At 46.0% G+C, this 27,813-nt stretch overlaps 1 protein-coding gene across 48 annotated transcripts in view; it reads right to left on the bottom strand.

Annotated features, from left to right (window-relative positions):
• BANP (BTG3 associated nuclear protein) overlaps positions 1 to 27,813 on the bottom strand; it is a 128,165-nt gene that overhangs the window by 85,060 nt on the left and 15,292 nt on the right. For 21 of the 48 annotated variants that reach the window (XR_012428679.1, XR_012428680.1, XM_074026640.1 and 18 more), the window contains 3 exons: positions 18,732 to 18,870; positions 13,025 to 13,116; positions 9,876 to 10,075 (listed from right to left, as the gene is read on the bottom strand). Coding sequence is in view for 35 of the 48 variants with exons in the window: in XM_065536788.1 (XP_065392860.1) it covers positions 9,876 to 10,075; positions 13,025 to 13,116; positions 18,732 to 18,870 (431 nt within the window). In the remaining 13 variants the exon portion in view is untranslated. Of the gene's footprint in view, positions 1 to 9,875; positions 10,076 to 13,024; positions 13,117 to 15,430; positions 15,593 to 18,713; positions 18,871 to 19,147; positions 19,206 to 27,813 lie in introns of those variants that run through there. The other 27 variants (XR_012428676.1, XR_012428677.1, XR_012428678.1 and 24 more) reach the window with 5 other exon arrangements.

Below are 27,813 nucleotides of genomic sequence, written 5' to 3'. Positions count from 1 at the left end.
AAAATTTTCTTCCTAATATCTAACGAAATAAACAAAACAGAACATAAAGCCAACTCTCCAAATAACCGCTGCACCAGAGAAATGGGAGTAACCTTTAAAAAGTCACTGCTAAAGAAAGCAGCTTCTAGCTTCTGGCAATCAATCGGCTTTGAGAGGCTCCAGATCTAACTCCTCACGCTGCTCTCCCCAAGGAGCCATGCTTGTACACTGACGGAGATCTGTGACTTCAACCCAACAATCCCAAATCAGAAGGGCGAGCAGGTCAAGGACGTGCATGTTTTCTTCCTCTTTCCTAGAAGCTACAGAAATGACTACTAGTGAGAGAGGGAAGCAGCGTCAGAACTGACTCCACAGAAGTCAGCATGCTGCAGCGGCACAAGATGGAGGGTTCCTAGGCAACATGTTTGGGTGAAAAGCCACCCAGGACCCTTCCCATGCTCGGAGGACGCCGCGCACCGCATCCTGGTCTCTAACGCCAGGGCCCTCCGCGCACCGCATCCTGGTCTCTAACGCCAGGGCCCTCCGCGCACCGCATCCTGGTCTCTAACGCCAGGGCCCTCCGTGCACCGCATCCTGGTCGCTAACGCCAGGGCCCTCCGTGCACCGCATCCTGGTCTCTAACGTCATTTTTCAATTCACAGAGAAACAGCTGATTCTAGGCTGGGAAAGGCACTCACAATGAGCCGGGAGAAGTATTTGGTAGCGCTGTGCAAGTAAAAAGTGTTCAGGCCAGGCATGGTGGCTCATATCTGTAATCCCAGCACTTTGGGAGGCCAAGGCAGGTGGATCACCTGAGGTCAGGAGTTCAAGACCAGCCTGGCCAACATGGTGAAACCCCGTTTCTAATATAAATACAAAATTAGCCGGGTGTGGTGGCAAGGCCTGTAATCCCAGCTACTTGGGAGGCTGAGGCAGGAGAATTGCTTGAACCCAGAAGGCGGAGGTTACAGTAAGAGATCGCCCCACTGCACTCCAGCCTGGGCAACAAGAGCAAAACTCTGTCTCAAAAGAAAAAAAAAAAAAAAAAAAAAAAAAAAACACTAACGATGAAACACCTACAATGAAGAGGGAATGGAGGGAATGTCAAGGGGCACAGGAGCCAACTGACAAGCTGCCAGTAGCCAAAGCTGCAAGGATGTGAGCACCAGAATGAAGCAGAACTGGATTCTAACCCACAGAGTAAAGTACATCTCCACGAGCAGACGTTGATGGAAACAGACAAGTGAATAAATGAATCAATGGGAAAGAAGAGACAAGCCTCCCGGGTGGACTAACAACAGTATCTGTGACACTCCACCCTCGAGGAGGCGGCACACAACTCCCCACTCCACAACCGGGTGATGGGCATAGCGGCTTCCTTCCAAAGTGCAGGATGAAAGTGGCAAGAGTCACCTGACTGTGGAAGATGCTGAAGAGCACACCGCAGCCAGGTGATCCCCATCAGCATCAAGCACTGAGTCCTGCTGACGGTGCTGGCCAGGACAGGATGTGACGAGAAGGACTTCACCTCCGTGTCCTTCCTCCCCAAAACCCGTGACCCCAGTCTAGTCAGGAGACAAATTCCAACAGAGGCACATCCTACAAAATACCCGACCCAAAGATCCTCAAAAAGTTGCCAAAAACAAGGAAGTGTGAGAAACGGTCACGGATCAGAGGAGCCCAGGGAGGCTTGGCAACGGAGCATCCCATGGACCCACAGACATGAAAACATACAGTGGGTACCATGAGGAACAGTGTGTGGTGTTTCTATATTTATTAGAAACACCTATATTTATTAAAATAATTGAATTTATTATTAAAAACCTAGGCTTCACTGGCAAATTCTATCAAATTTTTAAAAAGAAATAAAAATCTCACAGAAACATTTTCAGAAAATAGACAATGAGGGGCAGCTTCCCAGCTCGGTTGCTGAGGTCAGTATTATCCTGATAACAAAACAAAGACATGGTGAAAAAAAAAAAAGAAAACTGCAGACTAACACATCCCACAAACACAGACGCAAAAACTCTTCATTAAATATTAGAAAACTGATCGGCCAGGCGCAGTGACTCACGCCTGTAATCCCAACACTTTAGGAGGCCGAGGTGGGTGGATCACAAGGTCAGCAGATCGCGACCATCCTGGCTAACATGGTGAAACCCCGTCTCTACTAAAAATACAAAGAATTAGCCGGGCGTGGTGGTGGGCGCCTGTGGTCCCAGCTGCTCGGGAGGCTGAGGCAGGAGAATAGCGTGAACCCGGGAGGTGGAGCTTACAGTTTATATATATATATACATATATACATATAAACTGATCCATATAGCAAAAGCAGAATACACGGAGATCAAGTCAGGTTTATGATAATAGAAATGCAAGGTTCGGTTAGCATTCGAAATCGGCGTAATTCACTTTAACAAAAGAATCAAAAAGGAACACCATACCATCATCTCGGGAAGATACAGAAAAGGCATGTGAAAATCCAATGTCCGTTCGTTCATGTGAAAAACTCCCATGAAACAAAGAACAGAAGGAAACTTCTTCAACCTGATAAAGAGCATCTGGGAAAAACGTACAGGTAACATCAGACTTAATGGTGAAAGGCTGGATGCTTTCACTCAAAGATCAGGAATAAGGCAAAAATATTGTTATAAAGAAAATGCACCGAAATAAAGATCATGTCCAGCACATTAAAGGAAGGGAAGGTATAGAAATTCTATAGGAAGAAGCAAAACTCTATTTAAAGGCAACATAATTATGTATATTTTTTTCAAAAAATCCTACAGAAAATATAAAACAAGTTCATTTAGAAATGGCACAGGATAAAGGTCAGTAAAGAAAAATCTATTGTACTGCTATATCCTTCCAATGAACAACTGGATACTGAAATGTAAAATACAATACCATTTATGATAGCATCTGTAAGTATGAAGTACTCAGAGATAAATGTAACGAAATATGTACAGGAGTTGAACACTGAAAACTATATAAGACTGCTAAGATAAATTAAAGACCTGCATAAATGGAGAGACATACAATGTTCATGAATCAGAATACTCAATATTGTTAAGTTGGCAATTCCCCCAAATTGATCTACAGATTCAATACAATCCCAATGAGTCATGAGTTATTCTAAAACTAGAGAAGTGCTCCAAATTATTAGAATGTGCATTATCATCACAACATTTAAATTTATGTTTCTCATTGGTCTGGTTATTAGATTGTATCTCTAAAGCATACGATTATGTGAATAATTCCGGAAGTTGTATGTATGTAAACTGTATGTTTTCTTTGGCTAGTACTCAGTCCGAGCATGTAGAAGGTATCACAATTAGGTCACCAAAAATATGCAGCTGTGCAAGGTACTCTAGTCCAGTCAGGAAAAGAAATCACATGTACACGAAATTAAATGCAAGCAACCAAAATTCAATTATTAAATAAGAAAAGAATTAAACAAAACCATCTTAGCTGAGACCAGACCATTTCTTCACAATTCAAGCAGCTCTCCCTTGAGTTTGTCAGATTCTAAAGCCTATGAAATGCTATAATTTTGACTGGGAATGTCAATGACCCAAAACTGAAAAGACTGGTTGACCCCGGCCAAGAACTCTGGTGCTCCCATGCCAGAACAGAGATGCTCAGAACGAGGCCTAGCTCTACACACCACCACAACAGCCTTTCCACGAGTATCTATCAACACAATAGATAAAAGACCCTCTAGGAAACAAAACAAAATAAAAGACCCTCTAGGAAATGAAATAGAGAATGAGCAGCCAGCATACTAGAGGGAATTAAAATCATTCCTTAAACAAATATTTCAATTCTCCACAGGTCAACAGTCAGTTCTAAGGAAAAGAACAATTTCTCCCCCATTGAGTCTTACATGACCCATCTCTGGAAGACATACTTTAAAAGAAATCACACTTTTAAAAATTTCCAGAACTAGTATTATACAGAAGCCTATGGTTTACAATTGTTGTAAAATTGTAGAAACATGCCAGTTCTTAATTCTTTAACGTTCTTAAAGATAAACATCTATGACTTTAAAAAGCAGATTTTTAAAGTCTATTTTTTAATTAAAATAAACTAAAATAAAATTAGCTTTTTATTTTTAAAAATAATTTTGCGAGTCAGTCAGTATGTTCAGTTAACAAAAACAAAGCAGAAAATCCTGGGCTGTGAGCTGCAGTCTGAGCTGCCCAGCAGCCAACTCCACAGGTGTGCTGGGCACAGAGCCCTGTCACCCGCCCTGTGTCCTGGATGTGCACAGCCACGCGGGCCTGCACCCCCTGACGGGGAACACTCCAGGCGCTGCTGCATCCTATTCACACCACTGTCTCTGTCCAGCTTGGAAGTACAGACAAAGGATGCTAACATTTACTTGTATAAGCGTGAACATGTGCGTGCCCTGGATCCCTGCAGGCCATGTGACATAATGCCCCAACTGACCTGTCCACACTAGCATTCAAAGGACAGGCCCAAACATCTTTAAAGTTAAAACCTCAGGCTGCTACACCAAAATCACAATGAAGCAAAATTCTGCACACCTGCAGGAAGAAAATAAGCACCTACCTACAAAAATTAAAAGACCATTTTTCTTGTCCCCAAGTGGATGATGGCTGTTGGATGAGGCCCATCCAGGTGGCTCGCATTTTTATTACAATGATTCAACTTTAGCTTCAAATAAAAAGGGCTTTCTTTTTCTTTCCTTTGTTCTCGAAGTTATTTAAAGAATCTCATTCCGGTGTAGAACCCAAAAATCTGGATCCAAAATGCCAAGTGAGGCAAGCGGTACTCCACTGCCTTTTTGTGTTCCAGAGAGTAAAAGGAAAAACTCATCAGCTCTCAGCACTGATAGCACAGACTGCTGCAAGTCAGTTCTAATGAGAAATAACCCACAGGTGGGGTGGATTTCCACACACAGACAGGGGGCCTCAGTGACGCCCCTGCTGCTGCAAGGCTGTGCCCGCCCTTGAAGGTTGGGCTGGCTCTGAGCAGATGCAGCCGCTCTAAACAGAAGGGCAAGTGACACCGCAGGGGGCAGCTTCTCGCCCTTTCTCCGGGGGCCTCATCACAACTCAAAGCCCCTTAAGGTGTCTGCATCTGTGCTATAAGATTACACTCGGACTTCCCAGCTAATCCCTCACAGCAAGGAGTGAGCCCTGGGAACCCTGGGCTATTTTAACAGCATATGATTTGGATATAATACTATCTGTGACTCACATACTCCTAATCTTCAGTTAAAATACCTGAGTCCCGGCCGGGGGTGGTGGCTCACACCTGTAATCCCAGCACTTTGGGAGGCCGAGGCGGGCAGATCACGAGGTCAGGAGTTCGAGAGCAGCCTGGCCAACATGGTAAAACCCCGTTTCTAATTAAAAAAAAAAAAAAAAATTAGCCAGGCGTGGTGGCGTGTGCCTGTAATCCCAGCTACTCAGGAGGCTGAGGCAGAGAATCGCTTGAACCCAGGAGGCAGAGGTTGCAGCGAGCCGAGATCATGCCATTGCACTCCAGCCTGGGTGACAGAGCGAGACTCCCATCTCAAAATATCTGAGTCCCAAAATAAATAATCCATAGAAGCACCTTATTATTTGGAATGCTAACCAATTTTTAACTTTGTTTGGAGACTTTTCCTTTTCAAAGTTCCACTGCCCACATTTTAGACAGACAATTCTCATTCACTCATATGTGTTTACAAATTAGTAATTTTCTAATTTAAACATACTTTTTTCCATTGACATAATGGGATTAAGTTCTTATCTGCTACTTCTCTCCCACAATTTTCTGTCAACAGCTCTCAACTGTTGGCAATTTTTATTTCTAATTTTCAGGACTTATATGGAAAGATACCAGCCTGGCCAACATGGCAAAACCCCATCTCTATCAAAAAATACAAAAATTAGCCAGGCACAGTAGCATGCACCTATAGTTCCAGCTACTCGGGAGGCTGAGGTGGGAGAATCGCTTGAACCCGGGAGGGAGAGGTTGCAGTGAGCCGAGATTGCACCACTGTACTCCAGCCGGCATGACAGAGTGAGACTGTCTTTTAAAAAGAACTTATATGGAAAGAAATGCCAGACTTAATAACACCCTTTTTGTTTTTGTTTTTGTTTTTTTTTTTTTTTTTGAGTTAGGACCTCGCTCAGCCTGGAGTGCAGTGGCACAGTCACAGCTCACCATAGTCTCACCCTCCCAGGCTCAAGCAATCCTCCCACCTCAGCCTCCTAAGGGATTATAGGCGGGTGCCACTGTGCCAAGCTAATTTTTTTATTTTTTTGTAGAGATGGGAGTCTCACTATGTTGCCCACGCTGGTCTGGAACTCCTGGGTTCAAGTGATCCTTCCATCTTGGCCTTCCAAAGTGCTGGAATTATAGGTGTGAGCCATCGCGCCCAGCCTCCTCCTTTAAAAGTCATTCAAACATACCACATTTAAAACTTTCCACCAGGCATGGTGGCTCACGCCTGTAATCCCAGCACTTTGGGACGCCAAGGAGGGTGGATCACCTAAGGTCAGGAGTTCAATACCACCCTGGCTAATGTGGTGAAACCCTGTCTCTTCTAAAATTACAAAAATTAGGCAGGCAGCGTGGTGCATGCCTATAATCCCAGCTACTCAGGAGGCTGAGGCAGGAGAATTGCTTGAACCTGGGAAGCAGAGGTTGCAGTGAGCCAAGATTACACCACTGCCCTCCAGCCTGGTGACAGAGCAGAGTCTCAAAAAAAAGGAAACCACTCCTCTGTTTTCTTGTGATTTTGCATAGGATATATTTTAAATAGGATTTTAAATAGAATATATTTTTATCCTATTTAAAGCTATGAGAAAATAGAAGAACAATTCTTCTATTAATCTTAATTTTTACAAATAATGGTTTTATTAGCAATATTAATAACCCCCATGTTGATATACAAAAAATATATTCTACAATAGGTTGATTTTGCCTTGCCAATACAGTGCTTTCAAACCAGAAGATCTCACACATCTGGGTTAACTGGATTGTGCATCTGAGTCAGTATTAGGCAACTTTACTCTTATTTCACTGCTTGTTGACACACAGAGAGAAGCACGGGGGATTTCTGCCATGGCAGGTCTGTGGCTAACATCCGCCCCATGGATGTGTTTTCGTGAACACAGACACTGCTACCCTCAGAAAGCAGGAGGACCCTGGGCTGAAGCAGCCCCAGAGGAGCTCCAGGTCCTCTTCCTCTCATCTTCTTTTTTTTTTTTTTTGAGACGGAGTCTCCCTTTGTCGCCCAGGCTGGAGTGCAGTGGCCGGATCTCAGCTCACTGCAAGCTCCGCCTCCCGGGTTTAAGCCATTCTCCTGCCTCAGCCTCCCGAGTAGCTGGGACTACAGGCGCCCGCCACCTCGCCCGGCTAGTTTTTTGTATTTTTTAGTAGAGACGGGGTTTCACCGTGTTCGCCAGGATGGTCTCGATCTCCTGACCTCGTGATCCGCCCGTCTCGGCCTCCCAAAGTGCTGGGATTACAGGCTTGAGCCACCGCGCCCGGCCCCCTCATCTTCTTTTTAAAGATGAGGAAACTAGAAACTCAGATGGAAATGAATGCGTGACTTGGCCAAGGTCACCCCAGTATCCGTCAGGGCAACTGTACCAGCCAGAGGCCCAAGCTCCACCCCATGCAGATGGAATCCAAACTAGGCACCCTCAAGGCCAACCCACGACAGAAACCACACTCCAGCCTTTGGAGTTCTTCACACAGGAACTTCTCTCCCCATCACACATCGTCAGTGGTGGAATCTAACCATCGATTTTGTCAACACTTTTCCCAAGTGGTGACAATGACCTGCCCAGCACTGGCACAAAGTGACAAGTGACACGTGATGGGCAGCCATCCTCCGGCACACAAGGCTCTGGGGACAGGAGAAGTTTGTTCATCCTTGTGTTTAATTCCTTAGAACAATGGTTCTCAATGCAGCCCAGGGATGCTTTGAGATCCCGTGAGACATATTTGGTGGTCAAGATTCAGAGAGTACTGGAATTTGGCAGGCAGAGGTAAGGGAGGTTGAGACGTCCTTCAATGAGTGAGACAGTCTCACCCAACAAAAACTCTCCACGCACAAAACTTACAATGAACCAGAACTTCACGAGTGGAAAACAGGCTTCTAACTCTCTGAACTCAGAAACTTACTCTGTTCAACATTTACACACAAAACATTTTTGCACGGTCTTACTATGACTTGAATTTTCCATGAATTCAACTATTACATAAGTCTAGAAAAATTTATAGTTTGCTTTATTTGAAAGTTCATTAGCAACTGCTCACTATTCTGTAACATTCCATCACCAGCTAGGGGCTGAACTCCCAGTGTCACACCTGGGTCCCTCTGCAAGGACCACCCCCCAATCACCAGGACGCAACACACCAGATGGGACGTCTGGCTTTTTCACGGCCGACCATCACCATGTTGAAATGTGTTGTCTTATCACACAATACTATCACATTTATTCTCTATAGCTAGGGCAGTCTATTAATTTTAAGTTATAAATTACATTTTCTTTTTTCTTTTTTGAGATGTAAGTTATATTTTCTAAACACTGCATTTTAGGGTAAGAGGACATTACCCCAAAAAACTATCCTTAAAAAAAAGGCATTGGGTCCAACAGCTTTGCACAGCTGACCTGAGAGCCCAACAGCATCTCTGCACAGAGGACACGGTAAACAAACTCCTGCTGGGGGGAAACGCGAGTGACAGCATATGTGCAGGGTGAAGGCCCGTCCCAGAGGAGCACACGAACGCTCCCCACCTCCCGCCCGCTAACTGAAATGCCAATTCTACCGCCAGCAGCGGAGCTTGGAGGGCGGGGTAGCGTTTCCAAAACCCCCGGCACGCCTGAGAGTTCCAACAGGCACCAATGCTTCAGCTAGCACAGCAGCCATCATCTGGAGCTGCCCCCAGACAAGCCAGGACAGCCAGCCACCTCGGTACTAGGGTATGTTCATGAACATCCCATGCCCAGCCAGCCAAGGAGCCCCTGCTCTCCCTTCCCACACTCCCTGGCAAGGTCCACAAAGCACCTAACCCAGCGCCAGCCGCCAGCACACATGGGCGGCAAGGTCACAACAGTCCTTCCAGGCTTGTTGCGGCTCCCATTCCTTGGCATCCACATGTCCTCCCCGGCCCCACCGCTGCCATCCCATCATTCTCTCTCCTCCCAGACACACCGGGCAGAAGGCTGCGGCCAGACCAGGGAACCTGAAGAGAGCAGCGCTCAGTCAAAAGGCCCCTCGTCAAGCACAAAGCCATGCCGTGTCCGCGGCCTTAAGCAGGACTTCTTTCTGGCCAGGTGTGGGGAAGGCTAGCAACGCCAGAGCCTGAGCTTCAGCACAAGTTGCCAGCTGGAGCATCTGACAAGAAGCCTTGGATGAGTGGACACCAAGCAGCTCTGAGACTTTCTAAGACATCATAAAGGTTCTACTCAAGCAGTTCACAAACTACCACACAGCTTTCTAAGATTAGACTCTACTTTTTAAAAATAAGCAAAATAAAAACTGCAGGCTTGAATGGAAAGTTTGATACAGTCACGTGAAATGTATAAACACCACATACGAAGAAAAACGTATCTAAAGACTAGCCAGGTAGAGTAGGAAAAAGGAAAGAAGCACATATACATCTTCTAAGATTGGGTGGGTTAGTTCCAAAGAAAAGGTGCAGGGGTCTGTTTCTGTGGAAAGGACACGTGAGGATGACTTCAGGTCGTCCTGGCAGGATGCCACATGTTCGGTTTCAGTCTAACCAAACTCAGCTTCAGTTAGAAACTGCTAAGGCAGACACTGCGCATCTCCAGCAAACTGAGCTACTAAGCTGCGGGCCTGGGCGAAGAGGTGACCCGCTTCTCCCCAAGTGACCTGAAGGCCCCGGCACCCTGGTCTGTTCTTACCATCGCACTTTGTTGCACGTCTGGGTTGCCCCAAGAGGGGAGCCGGCCACCATGGGAACCTGGATGGGGCTGTGCTGCTTGTTCGTGACCAGATCCAGCTTTTCCTCTAAGGATTTACAAGTGGCCTCCAGGGCCTGCAACTTGGCTTCAATGCTATCCAGCCGCAAGCAGATTGTCTGGTTGATGGAATACAGGAATGACTGGAAGTGAAAAAAGACCGGCTTTAGGAAGGGTCTCCTGAACTGTAAGAAGACAACCCCAAGAAACACCGAACAGCTATTTCCTGATCTCAACTCCATCTATTCGGACAGGACAATCTCCACACTGGAACTGGCTCGTTAGCTACGAGCCAGAAGCCTGAGAGTAACGAGTTCCCACTTTACACACGAGTCACACGTCCTGTTTGAAATGTGATGATTTCATCATGGTTTCACTTCTATGTGCAGTTGCAATTCTCAGTTAAGTCCACTTAATTTTTAAAAAGTATGTACTTTAATATGTTGTTATTAATCAGTAAATTTACACAAAAACTAGTCAAATCTTCTCAACAATAAAAACAGATTACACCTAACATCAAACAGCGTAAAAGCCACAGGCCATGCACACTCACATCACACCCCACTGCCTAATCGGAAGCTGCCTAATCGGAAACGGTGACTGGATCCCCTGTGGCCCTGACGGATTCCGTCCTGAGGCTCCCGTGGGGCTCCTGAGCGGCAAGCTCGCCACCTAGTGGCCGGCAAAGCCGGGCTCCACGTCTGACCTTTCCAGCCGAGTCTCCTCCGGATTCCTAACTCCAAGTAACCACCGTGAGCAGTGATGTGTCGGACTCCAAACCCAAGAAACAGAGAAACACACAAGGCAGAAAGGGAAGAACTTCATTTCCCCAACTGCCGTCCCAGCCAGGAGCCGCCAGGACCACATGTGGAAACGTGTTAATCACGCAGGAATTCACTGAGCAAAAGAGACACCCTCCACCAGGTCTCACCAGCAGACAGAAGGACACTCCTTCCGGGCTAGGGAGGGGCAAGTTGGGGGAGTGCCCACCAGCCCCGCTTAGTAGTCAGGAAGGCTGGCACCTGCCTTAAGAATCAATAGCTGAAAATACCACAGAATTTGTGTTTCGTCTTTTCTCTCTCTTTTTCTGCCCATGGCCTAAAGAGTGTGGGGCCCAAAGTGCACACATCAGAAGGAGGAGGGAGGTAGGCGCGGGAGAGCAGGGGCGGCACTGCGGAAGCCACTGAGAGCTGGCTGTGGAGCTTGCACACGGGGGAGCGGGAGGCCGGCCCACACTCGCAGGGGAGCGGGAGGCCGGCCCACACTGGAGCTGGAACAGCTTTCCCACTAACTGCGGCTGACCTACAGCCCACTCTCCTTTCTGATCTAAGGGGAATCTGCAGAATATCAAGATTACAGTGATATCAAACATCATGTAAGCTGGCATGGAAACCTGGTGTACATAGTGGCAGGGACAGCACTGCAGGAGGGAAAATCCACATATTGCCCAACAACTCACCTTTTCTCAGGTCACCACCTCTCCTGGCAACATTCACCACTAGGCGCTGATATAGACAGGAGCTAAAGAAACCAAGTGAAATTCACCCTCCCTGACTGACTACTCTCTGTTGGAATGACGCTGAAGGCCCGTGTGACAGAGGGAAGGAGCCTCGGTGTCAGGTGGACCCAAGCCCACGGATGACACTCAGTCAGCTTACCTACAAATGAGCACGGTCCATGGCATGACAAACATGCGTCGTCTTGAAAAGCAACAATGGGTGGCTGAATCCCTGAATGGCCACTGACAACCCCACTATTTTCACCAACTGGAGAACATCAAATGTTCGGCTCTCAAATTCTTTGAACAGTGCGCCCACGTTATTTTAATTCTGAATTACAAATGATTCTGCCTGGGGTTTGGGGGAAAATCACTCTTATATGCTAATAAAACAACCTAGAGCCACACATGACTCTACGCAGGTCGCATTCAACCGGGGCCCAACCTCTTCTCAACAGTGGGACAAGGACAAAGGCAGGGCCGCTTCCACGCCCACTTTATACATTTCTGTGCTGGGCGTAACAGGTGTGTCTTCTGCAATAAAATTACAACTGTATTTATTTAGGCGATGAAAACGCAGTGTTTACTAACAGAGCCACATCCTATCGACTGGTTGGAAACGGACATTTTACTGTGAACTTATTTTTAAGTTTTTCATACACATTTACACTGCTTCTCCTTGTTAACAAAACAAATTAAATAAGACCAAGTAGAAACCCTGTGTAGGTAGAGGAATTACATGAAAAGTGACTTTGGTTTTGTGTTGCTCTCATAAACTTCTCACACGTGCTGGTATTTACCTCTGTGACTCTGCAAACACTGGAACCAATCAAGCAGATTCAAAGATCCAAAAATAATTAACGGAACGAGCGGTTCTGAAGAACCCCATCCAGTAAACTTTAGAATCTAAGTGACTTAAACGGCAGACACAGAAGTCATTCATCACTGGTAGAAAGTTCACTTTCCTTCCACCCAAAATGGGCCTGCAGGTGTGGGAAGATGCCTCCTTCAGCAGCATCTCAAGGTAAACAATTCTTACTCCTTGTGCTCTTCAAGAGAAAAAAATGGCTCACACTCTTCTGTAGTGGGCTGCCTGGTGATACAGCCACATCCTCAAATGTATATCCACATCCTAACCGCTAGAACCTACCCATGTGGTCTCTTTGGAAACTGTGCAGATGTAATTTAGATGTAATTTAGAAACTCTTTGGGTCTGTGCAGATGTAATTTAGTCAATGAGATCAACCTGGATTAGGGTGGGCCTTAAATTCAATGGCAAGTCCTTACTAGAAGAAGAAGGGGAAACAGTCACAGACACACAAAGGCGGCAGCAACATGAAGCGGAAGGTAGAGGCTGGAAGGAGCCCCACAAGGTGAGGGAGGCCTGGAGTCACTAGAAGCTGGAAGAGGCAGGAAGGATCCACCTTCTAGAACCTTTGGAGGGAGCCAGACCCTGCCCGCATCTTGGTTTTGATCTCTGGCCTCCACCGCTGACAGGCTACATTTTTAGGCCATCCCGTTGATGGTGATTTGTTACAGCAGCCCTTGAAATCTGCAGTGCACTACACATTACGGAACAGAGTCAGATTTTTACCTTTATAGACGGATCCTGGCAATTGATTTCTAGTCGCTGGCGTTTCAAAGCAGGTTCGTCTTCATCTGTCACTACATGATTCTCCAAAACAACTGAAATCGGTGACAGAGAAAAAAATGTTTAACATGAAAAGTTTTACAGAATTATTTTAACATTAAGATAGTAAACAGCGCTGACACCTTAAGGTTGAATGAGAAATAGCAGAACCTATTTCATATTTTACCTTTTTAAACTTATTCTCAGTCAGGCAGAAAATAGGATAACTCCTTAATCCCAAGAAAAGCCCAGACACTGGGCAATTAATGTGCCACTGAGTCAATCCTAACTCCAAATCTGCAAGCTTCTGACTCAATGCTCTATGGGGCTGCCCTGTTTGGTTTGATAAAACCCAATCGATAATAATGATTTCTTCCCCACTTTAAAATAAAGTTGTATCTGTTGGTCACCTCATTCCAAACTCTAAGCCACTCTAACTGCAGGTCCAGAACTGAAAGGGGAAAAACAACACTGAATATCACATCGTCATAGGTGCTAACAATCAAAACAGTCTCAACCTGAACACACTAAGTGACAGAACCCCAACCCTCCCAGCACAGCTGAGACCAGCTGCCCCCATCACACAGCCAGCCTCAGCTGATCGCCACGGCTTCCCACAGGATAAGCAACTCGGCCCCAGCTCAGGGCGGCCACAGTCCGGTCCCAACCTCCTTCCTTTTGTCTAAAATTGACTACAAAAACAAAGTCAAAGATAACCTCAAAATCAAAGACCAGGCCGGGCGCGGTGGCTCAAGCCTGTAATCCCAGCACTTTGGGAGGCCGAGACGGGCGGATCACGAGGTCAGGAGTTCGAGACCATCCTGGCTAATATGGTGAAACCCCGTCTCTACTGAAAATACAAAAAACTAGCCGGGCGAGGTGGTGGGCGCCTGTAGTCCCAGCTACTCGGGAGGCTGAGGCAGGAGAATGGCGTAAACCCGGGAGGCGGAGCTTGCAGTGAGCTGAGATCCGGCCACTGCACTCCAGCCTGGGCGACAAAGCGAGACTCCGTCTCAAAAAAAAAAAAAAAAAAAAATCAAAGACCAAAATCGGCCACAACTGCCTCATCTCTGCAAACCACATGTCTATCTGTCTGTCACCCTTCTAGTCCTCTCTTTTCCTTTCACCTAGTCAATTTTTTAAAATGTACATATTTGCAGTTATAGACAGAAGTTTAAAAGGTCAACAGTTCTTGCTAAAGATTGTAGATTGTGCCATGAGTGTTTTTTTCTTCTCATTTCCTTGCCTGAAATGACAGTGTGAACTGTCCAGTGAGTTCCTACCGTGCTCTATTCTACACGCTCACACATCAAGATAAAGAAACAGCACACATGTGGGAGGTGCGAGACCATCTACCGCATCAACAGGTTTGTCTGCAGCCTTCCTCTTCACTGAGCAACAAACATGGACTCTGCGTTCATATTAATCTTTCTTTTTTGTGTGTTTTATTTGTTTTTGTTTTTTAGAGATGAGGTCTTGCTATGTCACCCAGGCTGGACTCAAACTCCTGTACTCAAGGGACCCTCCACCTCAGCCCCTGAGTAGCTGGAACTATCCAGGTTATAATATTAATAGCTTTAAGTTTTTAACAGTAATACCAGTGCGTGACTATCTACAAAAATGAATGCCAGTATATACGAATAGATGCTATATACATGCATACATATGAGCATGCTTACTGTAACGCTCCTGGTAGAAAAAAATCAGAAATCTGAATGAGGCCACTGGGAATACCCTTGAGCACATGCACACCTTTGGCACACCATCTGCTTTCAAGGCACCCACGTCACAGCCAAGCAGGATGACCTCACTGTGGCCAGATGACACCCGCCCCACTCTGCGGGTGTGGACTGTGCCCCAGCCCTTCCCATACTACCAACCCTCCAGCCGTCTCCACCAGGGAAATCTAACCACCTTCTGTCCAGCCCCACTCAAATGCCACCTTGTTCGGGAAGCCATTCCTGGAAGAGCCTCAGCTCACACCTGTTTATACTTTTTTTTTTTTGAGACGGAGTCTCGCGCTGTGTCACCCAGGCTGGAGTGCAGTGGCGCGATCTCGGCTCACTGCAAGCTCCGCCTCCCAGGTTCACGCCATTCTCCTGCCTCAGCCTCCGAGTAGCTGGGACTACAGGCGCCCGCCACCACGCCCGGCTAGTTTTTTTTTGTATTTTTTTAGTAGAGACGGGGTTTCACCATGTTAGCCAGGATGGTCTCGATCTCCTGACCTCGTGATCCACCCGTCTCGGCCTCCCAAAGTGCTGGGATTACAGGCTTGAGCCACCGCGCCCGGCCCTGTTTATACTTTTATACTGTGACACCAACGAGGTGACAGCACCCACCCCAGAGCAGACAACCCTCCCAGCACCTTACACGCAAGGCTGCCCACAGATGTGGGTGAAGCACTCCTGGCTGGCATTCAGATTCTCCAGGTGCTAGAGGAAAGCCAAGTGCACAGGCCTCTCTGGTCCCTGCCTCCACCTCCACCAAAGCAACTCCCCGCGGAATTATATAGATTGACATTCCGAAGAAGATCTTAACAGGAAAACAAAAAAGAAGGTCCGTGCCTTTAAGCCTGTACCCACTAGATGATTCCGCTCAAAACTCTGAAACTTAAAGATGCAGAATTGTCCCACAGTTCTAACAGGAACCTCTCACAGGTCCTAGGCAAAAGCAGTCAAATCTGATCTACCCAGTGGGAAATTATCCAAAGCCAAGGACTACTGTCGGCTCACAAGCAGCACATGGCCCTGCCTTCGGCCTCATGACTCCTCAGAGGCAGGGAGCGCATCAATCATCACCACCTAAGCCTTTGCAGATGAATTCTCACGTAACGAAACTTTTCAAACTCCATGCCCGCAAGTGCCTGTGGTTAGTCAAAGGTTCCCAGGACCTCAGTCAAAGGCTCTTTACTCTCACTGGAAACTGGTCATCACACCAGGCCTGGAAGAACAGAGAGAGACCCTCGCACTTATTACTCTAACTTTTTAGTTTGTTGAGAAGAAAACAAGTCCAGAAAGGTTACGGGACTTCTCTGGGGTCACAGAGCTAGTTTCGTCATAAGGGCAGCAGACAGGCATGCAGTAACTCCAGTAATGACTCCACAGGTAATGGAACAGCAAGTGACATTTATTTTCTTCTTTGTACTTTGCTGCTTTTTGTATGTGTTGCTTTTTATAATTTTGTATGCATTACTTTTAGAATTAAAATAACTCCTTGTTCATTTTTAAAATATCACCATCAAGCTGGGTGCAGTGGCTCACGCCTATAATCCCAGCACTTTGGGAGGCCGAGGTGAGTAGATCACCTGAGGTCAGGAGTTCGAGACCAGCCTGGCCAACATGGTGAAACCCCTGTCTCTACTGAAAATAGAAAAATTAGCCGGTCATGGTGGCAGGCGCCTGTAATCCCAGCTACTCGGGAGGCTGAGGCAGGAGAATCGCTTGAATCCAGGAGACAGAGGTTGCAGTGAGTCAAGATCATGCCACTGTACTCCAGCCTGGCGACAGAGCAAAACTCTGTCTTAAATAAACAAATAAATAAATAAAGACATCACAATCAATCAACTGCAATGACAGGCCTTATGCAAGTCACAATTTTTGCATTCAGACAGGTAGAGTTAGCACAAGCCATGGTCGGTACACATCAAGTCAGATGATCCTAGAAGTCTTTCTTTTAAATAAAAATAAGGAGAAATTGGAAAGACATACACATCAACAATTTAAAAGCTGCTACAACCAGTAGGATTGTAGAAAATTTTTATTTCTTCTACTTTCTTGACTATCCTGTTAAACTTTATTAGATGTATACTTTTGAGATGAGGAAAGTACTTTAAACCCACAATGAATGCAAACATGCGTGACACACCAAGGTACCTGCAGCTGTGCACACCTTCTCCTGGGTCCAGACTGCAGGCTTTGTACTGGGCAGGCCAAGGAGCTCTGCGCACAGTAGGCTTTTAACAAATACTCAAGAAATCATAGTTCTCAGGCATTTAAGGAACAGAGATGGAACAAAATCAAGATTCGAAATTATTTCTCTAAGCTTTTTTTGGGCCACGGTCTATAAAGAGAGATTTATTGGGGAAGTAGGCTGTCAGAACTTTAATGGTTCTGAAATCACTGGAAATGATGTAACTGGAACAGTTTTCTTTTACAAGATTACAGTGTATGTTTTCTAAAGAAACTGTCATTTGCCTTCTAAACTAGAAACAGGGATTTGTAAAATAATGTGCAGTGATCGTGTGGAAAACTAACCAACAGCACTCCTGAAATGCTGCCTTCATGTTCCCCTGGGACTGCTCACCTCACCCCAAAACTATTTCTATTGCCCTCCCCTTCCAGACTACAACTAGTCTCCACATGTAGTTTTCTCGACTAACAGAGCAAACAGATCATAGGAATGGACATCAGACTTCCTTATGAGAGTTCTGAAAATTCTCTCTTCTGGAGGAATAAATTGTCAGCCTTTCAATTCGAACATTCCTGAAAGAATAACCAGGCAACCGAAACATTCAGTGACTTAGCTGTGGTGGGCTTGTCACTTCAAACTTAACAGAACAATAAAACACATGCCACTTTACAGAAAAAAAAAAGAAGACGACGACGAAGAAGAAATCTCTTTAAAACAGTAAGTGTGGACAAAGTGTTTTCACAGATGAAGAGGTGAAGTTCCTGAAATTTAAGGTTTCATTTCTCAAGGGTCTCCTTTAAACAAGTTTATTATTTCAAAGTAGACATGTGCCTTTAACATCATTTTTTAAAATTACCAGCCTTAGCAAAGGTGTAGAAAAAAACGTGTTCTCAAGCACTGTGAGTGGAAGAATTAGTAAAACATTTCTAGAGAACCTCTCAGTGTCTTAACAAAATTTTAAACACACATAGCAATTTTCCTTCTGGGAACTTCTCTATTTGCCAAGATACATATGCAAGGATCTTCCCTATAGGGTTGTGTATAAAGGAAAAATCAGACAGACTATGCCAGGAGCCCCTGAAGGAAAAAGTCAACTGTGGAGGGGGCACCTGTGAATGAATTCTGCGGAGTTGCTAACAGAGCTGACTTTTCACACACAACATGGTAAGGATCCACGACGCCACACACAGGGGATTACACATATATCATGGTAAGGATCCATGACGCCACACACAGGGGATTACACATATATCATGGTAAGGATCCACGACGCCACACACAGGGGATTACACACACAACATGGTAAGGATCCACGACGCCACACACAGGGGATTACACACACAACATGGTAAGGATCCACGACGCCACACACAGGGGATTACACACACAACATGGTAAGGATCCACGACGCCACACACAGGGGATTACACACACAACATGGTAAGGATCCACGACGCCACACACAGGGATGGGGCAGGGGAGAGGGTGTAGAACACACACACACACCCGAGCAGCAGGAGCAGAGACAGCCCTCGAGACAAAGTGTGACAGGGGCCCCCTCCAGAAGGAACATGGGGCTGAGGCTGCAGGGGCGAGGGAAGGGAGGGGCCGACAATGTTCACATCTCTAGGATTCAAACTTTTTCATATACAGCATGCATTACTTTCACTTCTGCTTAAAGAAAAGAAAATAACTGCAGCAGCTTTTGGTTTTTCAAGAGTAATGAGAATAATATTTCACCTACTGTCCCACAGCTCTGTACCTGGGTGGTCAGGGCTCAGGTCTTCCACTGCAATCTGAACCACATCCGCCAGGTCGTGTTCAGACATCATCCAGAGCACAGGAGAGTGGCCGGTCAACACGCAAGAGTTCCACTCGAAGAGGGGCTGGCTTTTGGTCACCTACCAAACAGAAGCAAAGGAGGAGGAGAGGACATTAACCATCGCCACATGTGAAATGATGAAAACCACGAGCCGTGCACATGTATGCAAGAGGCCGAGAATGTCTGTGGATTTTTACATGCAGGGTTCTTCTTGCCTCAAACCACCAAAAGGTAAGTTTCTTTGAAAATTAACAAATAGTTGAAAACGCCACCCGCTGCCTCATTCCTTAACCACTGGACAAGTCACCCAGGGCGTCTCTATTTCCACTGCATTCCTCATGCCCTTCCAAAGCCACCTTCCCAACACTGGCTTGGAAACATCCTCTCCCTCAGCTCAAGTCTCCAGTGGGGCCTGACTGCCTACAGCAAACGTCCTGTCACTTCCTGCTCCCGTGGGGCCTCAGCCCTGCTACACTCACCACACCCCAGAAAGCAGCATCCCACCCACACCACACCACTGGTCTCCATGGTGATATACCATCTCTCCTCCCAAATCTCTCCCAACTGACCCCACTGGTCTCCATGGTGATACGTCATCTCTCCTCCCAAATCTCTCCCAACTGCACGCTTCCATCTAGACTATAACCCATACTCCGTTCTGCTACCCCACAGGCCCGGCGGAGTGGCAGCACCTCTGTTCTGCTTTCTTTCTGCTCTCAGGTTCTGTCCTGAACCCGAGTAGCATCGTGCCACCATGACCAAGGGGGAACCATCTGTCCTGTCCACAACTGTGCTGTCCAGGATGGGGCTATCCCCGAGCCTGGCACAGTGTCTGAAACAGTCAGGGGCTTTCCGCCAGCTCCTGTGACACTCTGATTAGGCCTCAAGAGAACTTATTTTCCAAAGTAAAAATGAGGCTGCATCATTCAAACTACGGTCTATGGACACACAGATCCAAATATAGGACTGCAAAATAGGATGTCACTGAAATGAGGAATGAATGTGACCATAATATTTTTTTATCAGATTATGCTTTATATTTTAATTATTGACAAATAAATGGTATAAAGTAAACTGTTTTCCCTGAACTACACTATACACTTCTTAAGGGCAGAAACCCTGTGCCCAGCTCTGTACAGCACAGCTCGTTTCATCAGGAAGAGTCCGTTCACTGTCCCTAACCACAACCCCCATCGCAGAAGGAAAAGTGGGGTTTTCAGGTCACATGGTTTCAACTCTTGAGTCTATTCACAACTTCTGGTTTTTTTTTTTTTTTGAGACGGAGTCTCACTCTGTCACCCAGGCTGGAGTGCAGTGGCCCGATCTCTGCTCACTGCAAGCTCCGCCTCCCAGGTTCACACCATTCTTCTGCCTCAGCCTCCCGAGTAGCCGGGACTACAGGCGCCCGCCACCGCGCCCAGCTAAGTTTTGTATTTTCAGTAGAGCGGGGTTTCACCATGTTAGCCAGGATGGTCTCGATCTCCCGAACTCGTGATCCGCCCATCTCGGCCTCCCAAAGTGCTGGGATTATAGGCGTGAGCCACCGCGCCTGGCCACAACTTCTGTTAATGTATGAGTCCCAACAGGAATGAAATTACAAAAGCAGGCCTCACTCGTGTTCTTAAATCCAATGAAAAATGCAGTTCCTCCTCTCCTTTGTCTAGGTTTAAATTTTATAGCTTAAATGGCAACAGCTCTAGAATTTCTTTTTTCTTTTCTTTTCTTTTCTTTTTTTTTTTTGAGATGGAGTTTTGTTCTTGTTGCCCAGGCTGGAGTGCAATGGCACGATCTCGGCTTACCACAACCTCCACCTCCTGGGTTCAAGTGATTTGCCTGCCTCAGCTTCCTCAGTAGCTGTGATTACAGGAACACGCCACCACACCCAGCTAACTTTGTATTTTTAGTAGAGACAGGGGTTCTCCATGTTGGTCAGGCTAGTCTTGAACTCCCGAGCTCAGGTGATCCGCCTGCCTTGGCCTCCCAAGGTGCTGGGATTACAGGTGTGAGTCACTGCACCTCGCCTCAGCTCTAGAATTTCTTGGGGATAACAATTCGTGGAAGAAGGAGCCAAGTGCTGTCTTAAATCTTCCTTTATTAGTAAAGGCAATATTTTTCATAAATGTGTGATCAAATACGAGATCTATAAAATAACAAAGGTATTTTTATTCCCTCCTTATAACTTTACACAAGATTAGATGAACTGAGGAAACATAAATTAATTGTCCTTAACAAAAAAAAGAGCTGATGACAAATAACTGGAGGGGGAGACACAAAGCCTCAGAGAGGGAGCAGCGCTAACCTCTAAAAAGTCCAGCCGAGAAAGACAGAATGAGACAGATGTTTAATCTCCCTAAATCCTCCCATACAGACACACACAGCTCCAAGGATAGCAAAACCAAAATCCAGGTCAACACCGCCAACAGAACGAGGTTACAGGATATTCCTCAAGAACCCCAAACACAAGCAGATGGGGACATTGGAAGCCACAAGGTCAGCATGGCACACGGGCGTAGGACGGAGGAAGCAGAGGGAAGCAGGAGCCGGGCTGAGAGCAGCAGCTGCCGGATCCACCAGGAGACCCACACAGAGGCCTGCAGGGCTGACCCAGAGGCCCAAGTGTTCTGGACCCCAAGCCCTCTCAAAACTCATTATCCAAAGCTCCCTTTTAGGCCAAACACATTGAAAAGAAACAGCCTGGAATTGAACACAAAATGTGCAGGGCATGGAAACTAGAGACCAAGGAACATGAAAGCTAATGAAAGGTGGGAGGGGAGAATGGAGCCTAGAGAGCTAAGAAAATAAGTTGCTGCATTTTTAAAACTTTCAAAAAACACAGGAAAGAACCCCAAAACACTGAAATTAGAGAAACGATTCTAAACCAAGCCTCCCTTCTCAGCATTCAGAAAAGAAAAAGTCATATAAAAATGAGCAACAGAAAGTACTGAGGCCAAATATCATGCAAAAATAACATATTTCTTTTCTTTTTTTTTTTTTTGAGACGGAGTCTCGCTCTGTAGCCCGGGCTGGAGTGCAGTGGCAGGATCTCGGCTCACTGCAAGCTCCGCCTCCCGGGTTTACGCCATTCTCCTGCCTCAGCCTCCCGAGTAGCTGGGACTACAGGTGCCCGCCACCTCGCCCGGCTAGTTTTTTGTATTTTTTAGTAGAGACGGGGTTTCACCGTGTTAGCCAGGATGGTCTCGATCTCCTGACCTTGTGATCCGCCCGTCTCGGCCTCCCAAAGTGCTGGGATTACAGGCTTGAGCCACCGCGCCCGGCAACATATTTCTTAAAAGAATAAGAAGCAAAATAACATCACTGCAAACAATGAAAACATTCTAGAAACATATGTCCCCCAAAAAGATGAAAACTAAAAACAAAAAAAAAATCCTGATAATTCAAAAGAAACTGAAATACATTAAACATATAACATACCATTAACCAGAAACCAGCATTAGAAAAACTCAGAAGCAAGGTACTAGAACTCAGAATATATTAGAAACAAAAGAAAAAATAACTTCAGAAACGAAGCCTAAACTACAAGAACCTTAAAACAAATAAACACAATGGTGCCTTAAGAAAAACAAAATGACAAAATTTTCAAGAATAAAAAAGAAATGAAAGATATGAAAAAAGCTCAAGAAAAAGTAGCACATAAGACAGGAAAAGAAGACCCAACATATGTATAACAGGAGATGCTAAAGATGAAAGGTGGCCAGGCGCGGCGGCTCACGCCTGTCATCCCAATGCTTCGGGAGGCTGAGGCAGGAGGATTATTTGAGGTCAGTAATTCAAGATCAGCCTGGACATGTACTGAGGCCCCGCCTCTACAACATATTTTTAAAATTAACTAGGTACAGTGGCACGTGCCTGTGGTCCCAGCTACTCAGGAGGCTGAGGCGGGAAAGTCACTTGAGTCTGGGAGGGCAAGGCTGACTCCACCCTGGACAACAGACCGAGACCCTGTCTCGAAAACAGGTGAAAACTAAAGCAGTGAAATGGAATACTAGAAACTGTAATTCAAGAAAACTCTCCAGAAAACAGGAGGGGGGGCACTTGAAACTACGCATTAAAAGGATACACCGGCCGGGCACGGTGGCTCAAGCCTGTAATCCCAGCACTTTGGGAGGCCGAGACGGACGGATCCCGAGGTCAGGAGATCAAGACCATCCTGGCTAACATGGTGAAACCCCCGTCTCTACTAAAAAATACGAAAAACTAGCCGGGCGAGGTGGCGGGCGCCTGTAGTCCCAGCTACTCGGGAGGCTGAGCCAGAAGAATGGCGTAAACCCGGGAGGCGGAGCTTGCAGTGAGCAGAGATCACGCCACTGCACTCCAGCCTGGATGACAGAGCGAGACTCCGTCTCAAAAAAAAAAAAAAAAAAAAAAAAAGGATACGCCACAACCTAGGGGAAAAAAACAAAAACAGAACCACCAACACCAAGATCCAGCCCAACAAAAACATTATTTAAAGAAAAATTCCTTTAGCCATCCAAGCAAAAGATTAGGTGACTTATAATGGAAAGAAAATTAGATTATCAAACTCCAACAGAAAAAAGGATTAGCATATTTAAGACACACAAGGAAAGAAATGTGAGCCAAAAATTTTATATCCAGACAAAATTACTTTAAAGTATAAAGTATAAAAAAAGTATAAAGGCAGCATCCAGTCCTCAGAGGACAATATTCCCAAAATCCCCTCTTGAAGGCACTAGCAACAAACAAGCTTCGGAAAACCAAACCACTGCAGAGGCATCAGGAAGAGCAGCTAGCGGCTAGCGGAGCGCCCTATCTCCAGACGGAACTGAGACACAGGAGATGAAGGAGCAGTATGCAAGGCTATGTGCTAAATGCAGATACAAGGTAACTGCTTGAAACTGGGAGGAACTGGGAGTACATATAAAAAACAAATGTAACAACTTTCAAAAACTAACAAAAACCAATGTTACAATGTTCATTCAGTGGCCATAGGAAGTGGTAGAGTTCTTTCTTTTTTTTTTTTTTTTTTAGATAAGAGTCTCACTCTGTTGCCCAGGCTGGAGTGCAGGGGCAGGATCTCAGCTCACGGAAACCTCCACCTCCCAGGTTCAAGCGATTCTCCAGCCTCAGCCTCCTGAATAGCTGTGATTATAGGTGCCCAACAGCACACCTGGCTACTTTTTGTATTTTAGTAGAGACGGGGTTGCACTATGTGGCCAGGGTGGTCTCAAACTCCCAACCTCAGGTGATCCGCCCACCTCGGCCTCCCAAAGTGCTGGGATGACAGGCGTGAGCCACCGTGCCCGGCCAGCAGAGTTCTTTCTGAGAACGCCTTGCCTTGTGTGCAATTCTATCATCCCTGATGCCCTTGTGAACAAGGAAAAGCAGACTATCAACAACGGTAACAACTTCACTGGGCTGAAAGGGAAATATTTTTAAATTCATGAGCTCATAATATTATTAAGCCTTTAATTTTTTAATGGTAATAAAAAAAATCAAGCATTTATTCTGCCTTTCTATACAAATCATATCACTGAAAAACCAAATCATAAGCAACAGAATGTTTCTCTGTATGAAAGGATTCCAACAAAAGAACAATCATCATTTTGCAATCCCTGATAAATCAAGAATCTAGGTAACAGAGGCGGCTGTTACCATCAGAAACAGAAAAACACACACTACCCTGCCTCATTAATGAAGAATTCAACACCATCTATGTGGGAGGTTCCCCTACCAAACAAACAAACAAAAATGCTCAATCTAATTAAGCTTCTAGAATCCTAACACTTCCTAAGTGACAGGAAATACAGAGGCCAGAAGAACATGCTAAACTACATCACAGAAATGCAAATAGGAAAATCAAAATCAAAACTAGGAAACTCGGCCAGGCATAGTGGCTCACATCTGTCATCCCAGCACTTTGGGAGGTCAAGGCAGGTGGATCACCTGAGGTCAGGAGTTCAAGACCAGCCTGGCCAACATGGTGAAACCCTGTCTCTACTAAAAACACAAAAATTAGCAGGGCGTGGTGGCACAAACCTGTAATCCCAGCTACTAGGGAGGCTGAGAAAGGAGAATTGCTTAAACCTAGGAGGCAGAGGTTGCAGTGAGCCGAGATCGCACCACTGCACTCCAGCCTGGGCGACAGAGCAAGACTCTGTCAAAAAAAAAAAAAAAAAATCAACCTAATCAAAAATGAGCATAAGGAAATGAAAATGAAATTCCAGAAAAAGAAGTTATGTAAAGATAGTCAGGCTGGGCATGGTGGCTCATGCCTGTAATCCAGCACTGTGGGAGGCCAAGGTGGGCAGATCATGAGGTCAGGAGTTCGAGACCAGCCTGGCCAACATGGTGAAACCCCATCTCTACTAAAGATACAAAAAATTAGACGCGAGTGGCAGTGCGCACTTGTAGTCCTAGCTACTCGGGAGGCTGAGGCAGGAGAACTGCTTGAACTGTGGAGGCGGCGGTTGCAGTGAGTTGATATCACACCACTGCACTCCAGACTGGGTGACAGCGTGAGACTCCGTCTCAAAAAAAAAAGAAAAAAAAAGATAGTCAATCTGTTGTGTAATTTTTTTAAAAAAATTTAAATAAGACACCATTTTTCACCAATCAGACTGGCAAAAATCACAAAGTATGATACACTTAGCCAGAAGATATCAGAAAACATGGCTGTTGCACTTTTGCTGGGGGTGTAAATGGGTACAACCTCTTTGAAGGGCAATAGCTATCAAAACACTAAATGGCCACTGCCCTTAACCTGGTCATGCCCCACACAGCATTCAGCCAGCACATACATTCGTGCAAAGACCTACATACGAAAAAAAAAAAAAAAAAACCCATAACAAAACAAGGCATTGTTTTTAGCAGCAAAAGAATGGATGTCAGCATTGCACAGCTAAGGATGAATATACCACGTACATCTTCAGGAGTCAACAAGAGCCCCTGAGAAGCAGCTCCCAAGGTGCAGGATCCCGTGAATATCAACGGGGCAGGGCAGTGTGGATGAGGGCAGTGCAGACAACATGCTTTATTTTTAAGAAGTATGTTAGATATGCACAGAATATTTCTGGGTTAAGATATACAAGACCGACAACAGCCTGGGACATGGGTGAAAAGGAAATTATTTTTCACTTTTCATCCTTTAATAATGTTTCCATTTTTATCATGTACATTTATCACCTTTTCAAAAAGAAAAAGAAGTATACTTCTAAAAAAGGATCGGACAGGAAAATATGCAGATCTAAGCTGTGGGGGTAGGGTCCATTCCAACTCCACCTACGCACGCTCACGTTCTTCAAACACTGGTGCTAGAATCAACACTGGGGTCGTGCTCAGCCTTCGGAGCTGCTCCAGGGAAGCAGAAGCCACACGGCCTGACTGAGGTGCCCTGGCAGGTGCAACTAGCGTGAAATTTACGTGGTGACGCTACACCTGGGTCCTCTGAAGAGGACCTTTCAGCTCAGAGTCACTGATAGTCAGCTTGAAGATCAAAGCTACATGTCACCAATACAGCCGCCTTTTTTCCAAATTAAGAACCAGAAGCAAAGATTATTAAAGGGATAAAACCTTTTTTTTGTTTTTGAGACAGAGTTTCACTCTTGTTGCCCAGGCTGGAGTGCAATGGCAAGATCTCGGCTCACCGCAACCTCCGCCTCCTGGGTTCAAGCAATTCTCCTGCCTCAGTCTCCTGAGTAGCTGGGACTACAGGCACATGCCACCACGCCTGGCTAATTTTGTATTTTTAGTAGAGACGGGGTTTCACCACGTTGATCAGGCTGGTCTCGAACTCCCAGCCTCAGGTGAGTCGCCCGCCTCGGCCTCCCAAAGTGCTGGGATTATAGGGATGAGCCACCGCACCCTGCCAACTAAACTTCTTAATGAAACCAGTAGTCCTCAGTCAAAAACCACCCAACCAACCTTGGCATTGGTGCATTTAAAACATTTTGGGGTCACAGATTGCTTTCAGAACCTTAAAAAAAAAAAAAAAAAAAAAAAAAACAAAAACACTACAGAACCTTTTCAGGCCAGGTGCGGTGACTCACGCCTATAATCCCAGCACTCTGGGAGGCCAAGGTAGGCAGATCACCTGAGGTCGGAGTTCGAGACTAGCCTGGCCAACATGGTGAACCTATCTCTACTAAAAATACAAAAAAAAAAAAAAAAAAAAAAAAAAAGGCCAGGCGCTGTGGCTCACACCTGTAATCCCAGCACTTTGGGGGACTGAGGCAGGCAGATCATGAGGTCAAGAGTTCAAGACCAGCCTGACCAACATGGTGAAATCCCGTCTCTACTAAAAATACAAAAATTAGCTGGGTGTGATGGTGCACTCCTGTAATCCCAGCTACTCAGGAGGCCAAGGCAGGAGAATCACTTGAACCCAGGAGGCAGAGGTTGCAGTGAGCTGAGATCGTGCCCCTGCACTCCAGCCTCAGCAACAGAGCGAGATCCGTCTCAAAAACACCAAAACAAAAACCAAAAAACAATAAAATTAAAATAAAATAAAATAAAATGTACAATTATATTATTATTTGCCAGCCGAGTGCAGTGGCTCACATCTGTAATCCCAGCACTTTGGGAGGAGGAGGTGGGCGGATCACCTGAGGTCAGAATTGGAGAGCAGCCTGGCTAACATAGTGAAACCCCATCTCTACTTAAAATACAAAAATAAATAAATAAAAGAACCTTTTCCAGGAAAAAGTACAGACAGACAAGACTTTGCAAAGTTGCACAGGCTCCCCTGATCCCAGAGACTCCTGGCTGCCGGTGCCAGTAACTGCTCTCCCCAGAGCTCATGGAAGAGCCCTTGACATCTAGGTGTGCGGGGCATCAGACACGGACTTCCCTTGCCAGCCTGTCCCGCAGCAGGCTGTGACACAAGCCTGGAAGTGGCACACGGAAGCCCCCGGGGAAACCTCCTTCAGGGGCCCTGGCCTCTGGCCTCGTCCCTTCTTCCTTGCTCCTCCTCCCACTGGTGCAGGCATGGAAAGAGGCAGCAGGAGCTGGCACCGAGGAGCAAAGCCCTGGAAGGAAGGAGCCCAGG

The sequence above is a fragment of the Macaca fascicularis genome, chromosome 20 (genome assembly GCF_037993035.2).
Source record: "Macaca fascicularis isolate 582-1 chromosome 20, T2T-MFA8v1.1".
NCBI classification, from domain to species: Eukaryota; Metazoa; Chordata; class Mammalia; order Primates; family Cercopithecidae; genus Macaca; species Macaca fascicularis.
Note: the sequence above shows the minus strand (reverse complement) of the source record. Positions and strands in the feature narration are given on the sequence as shown.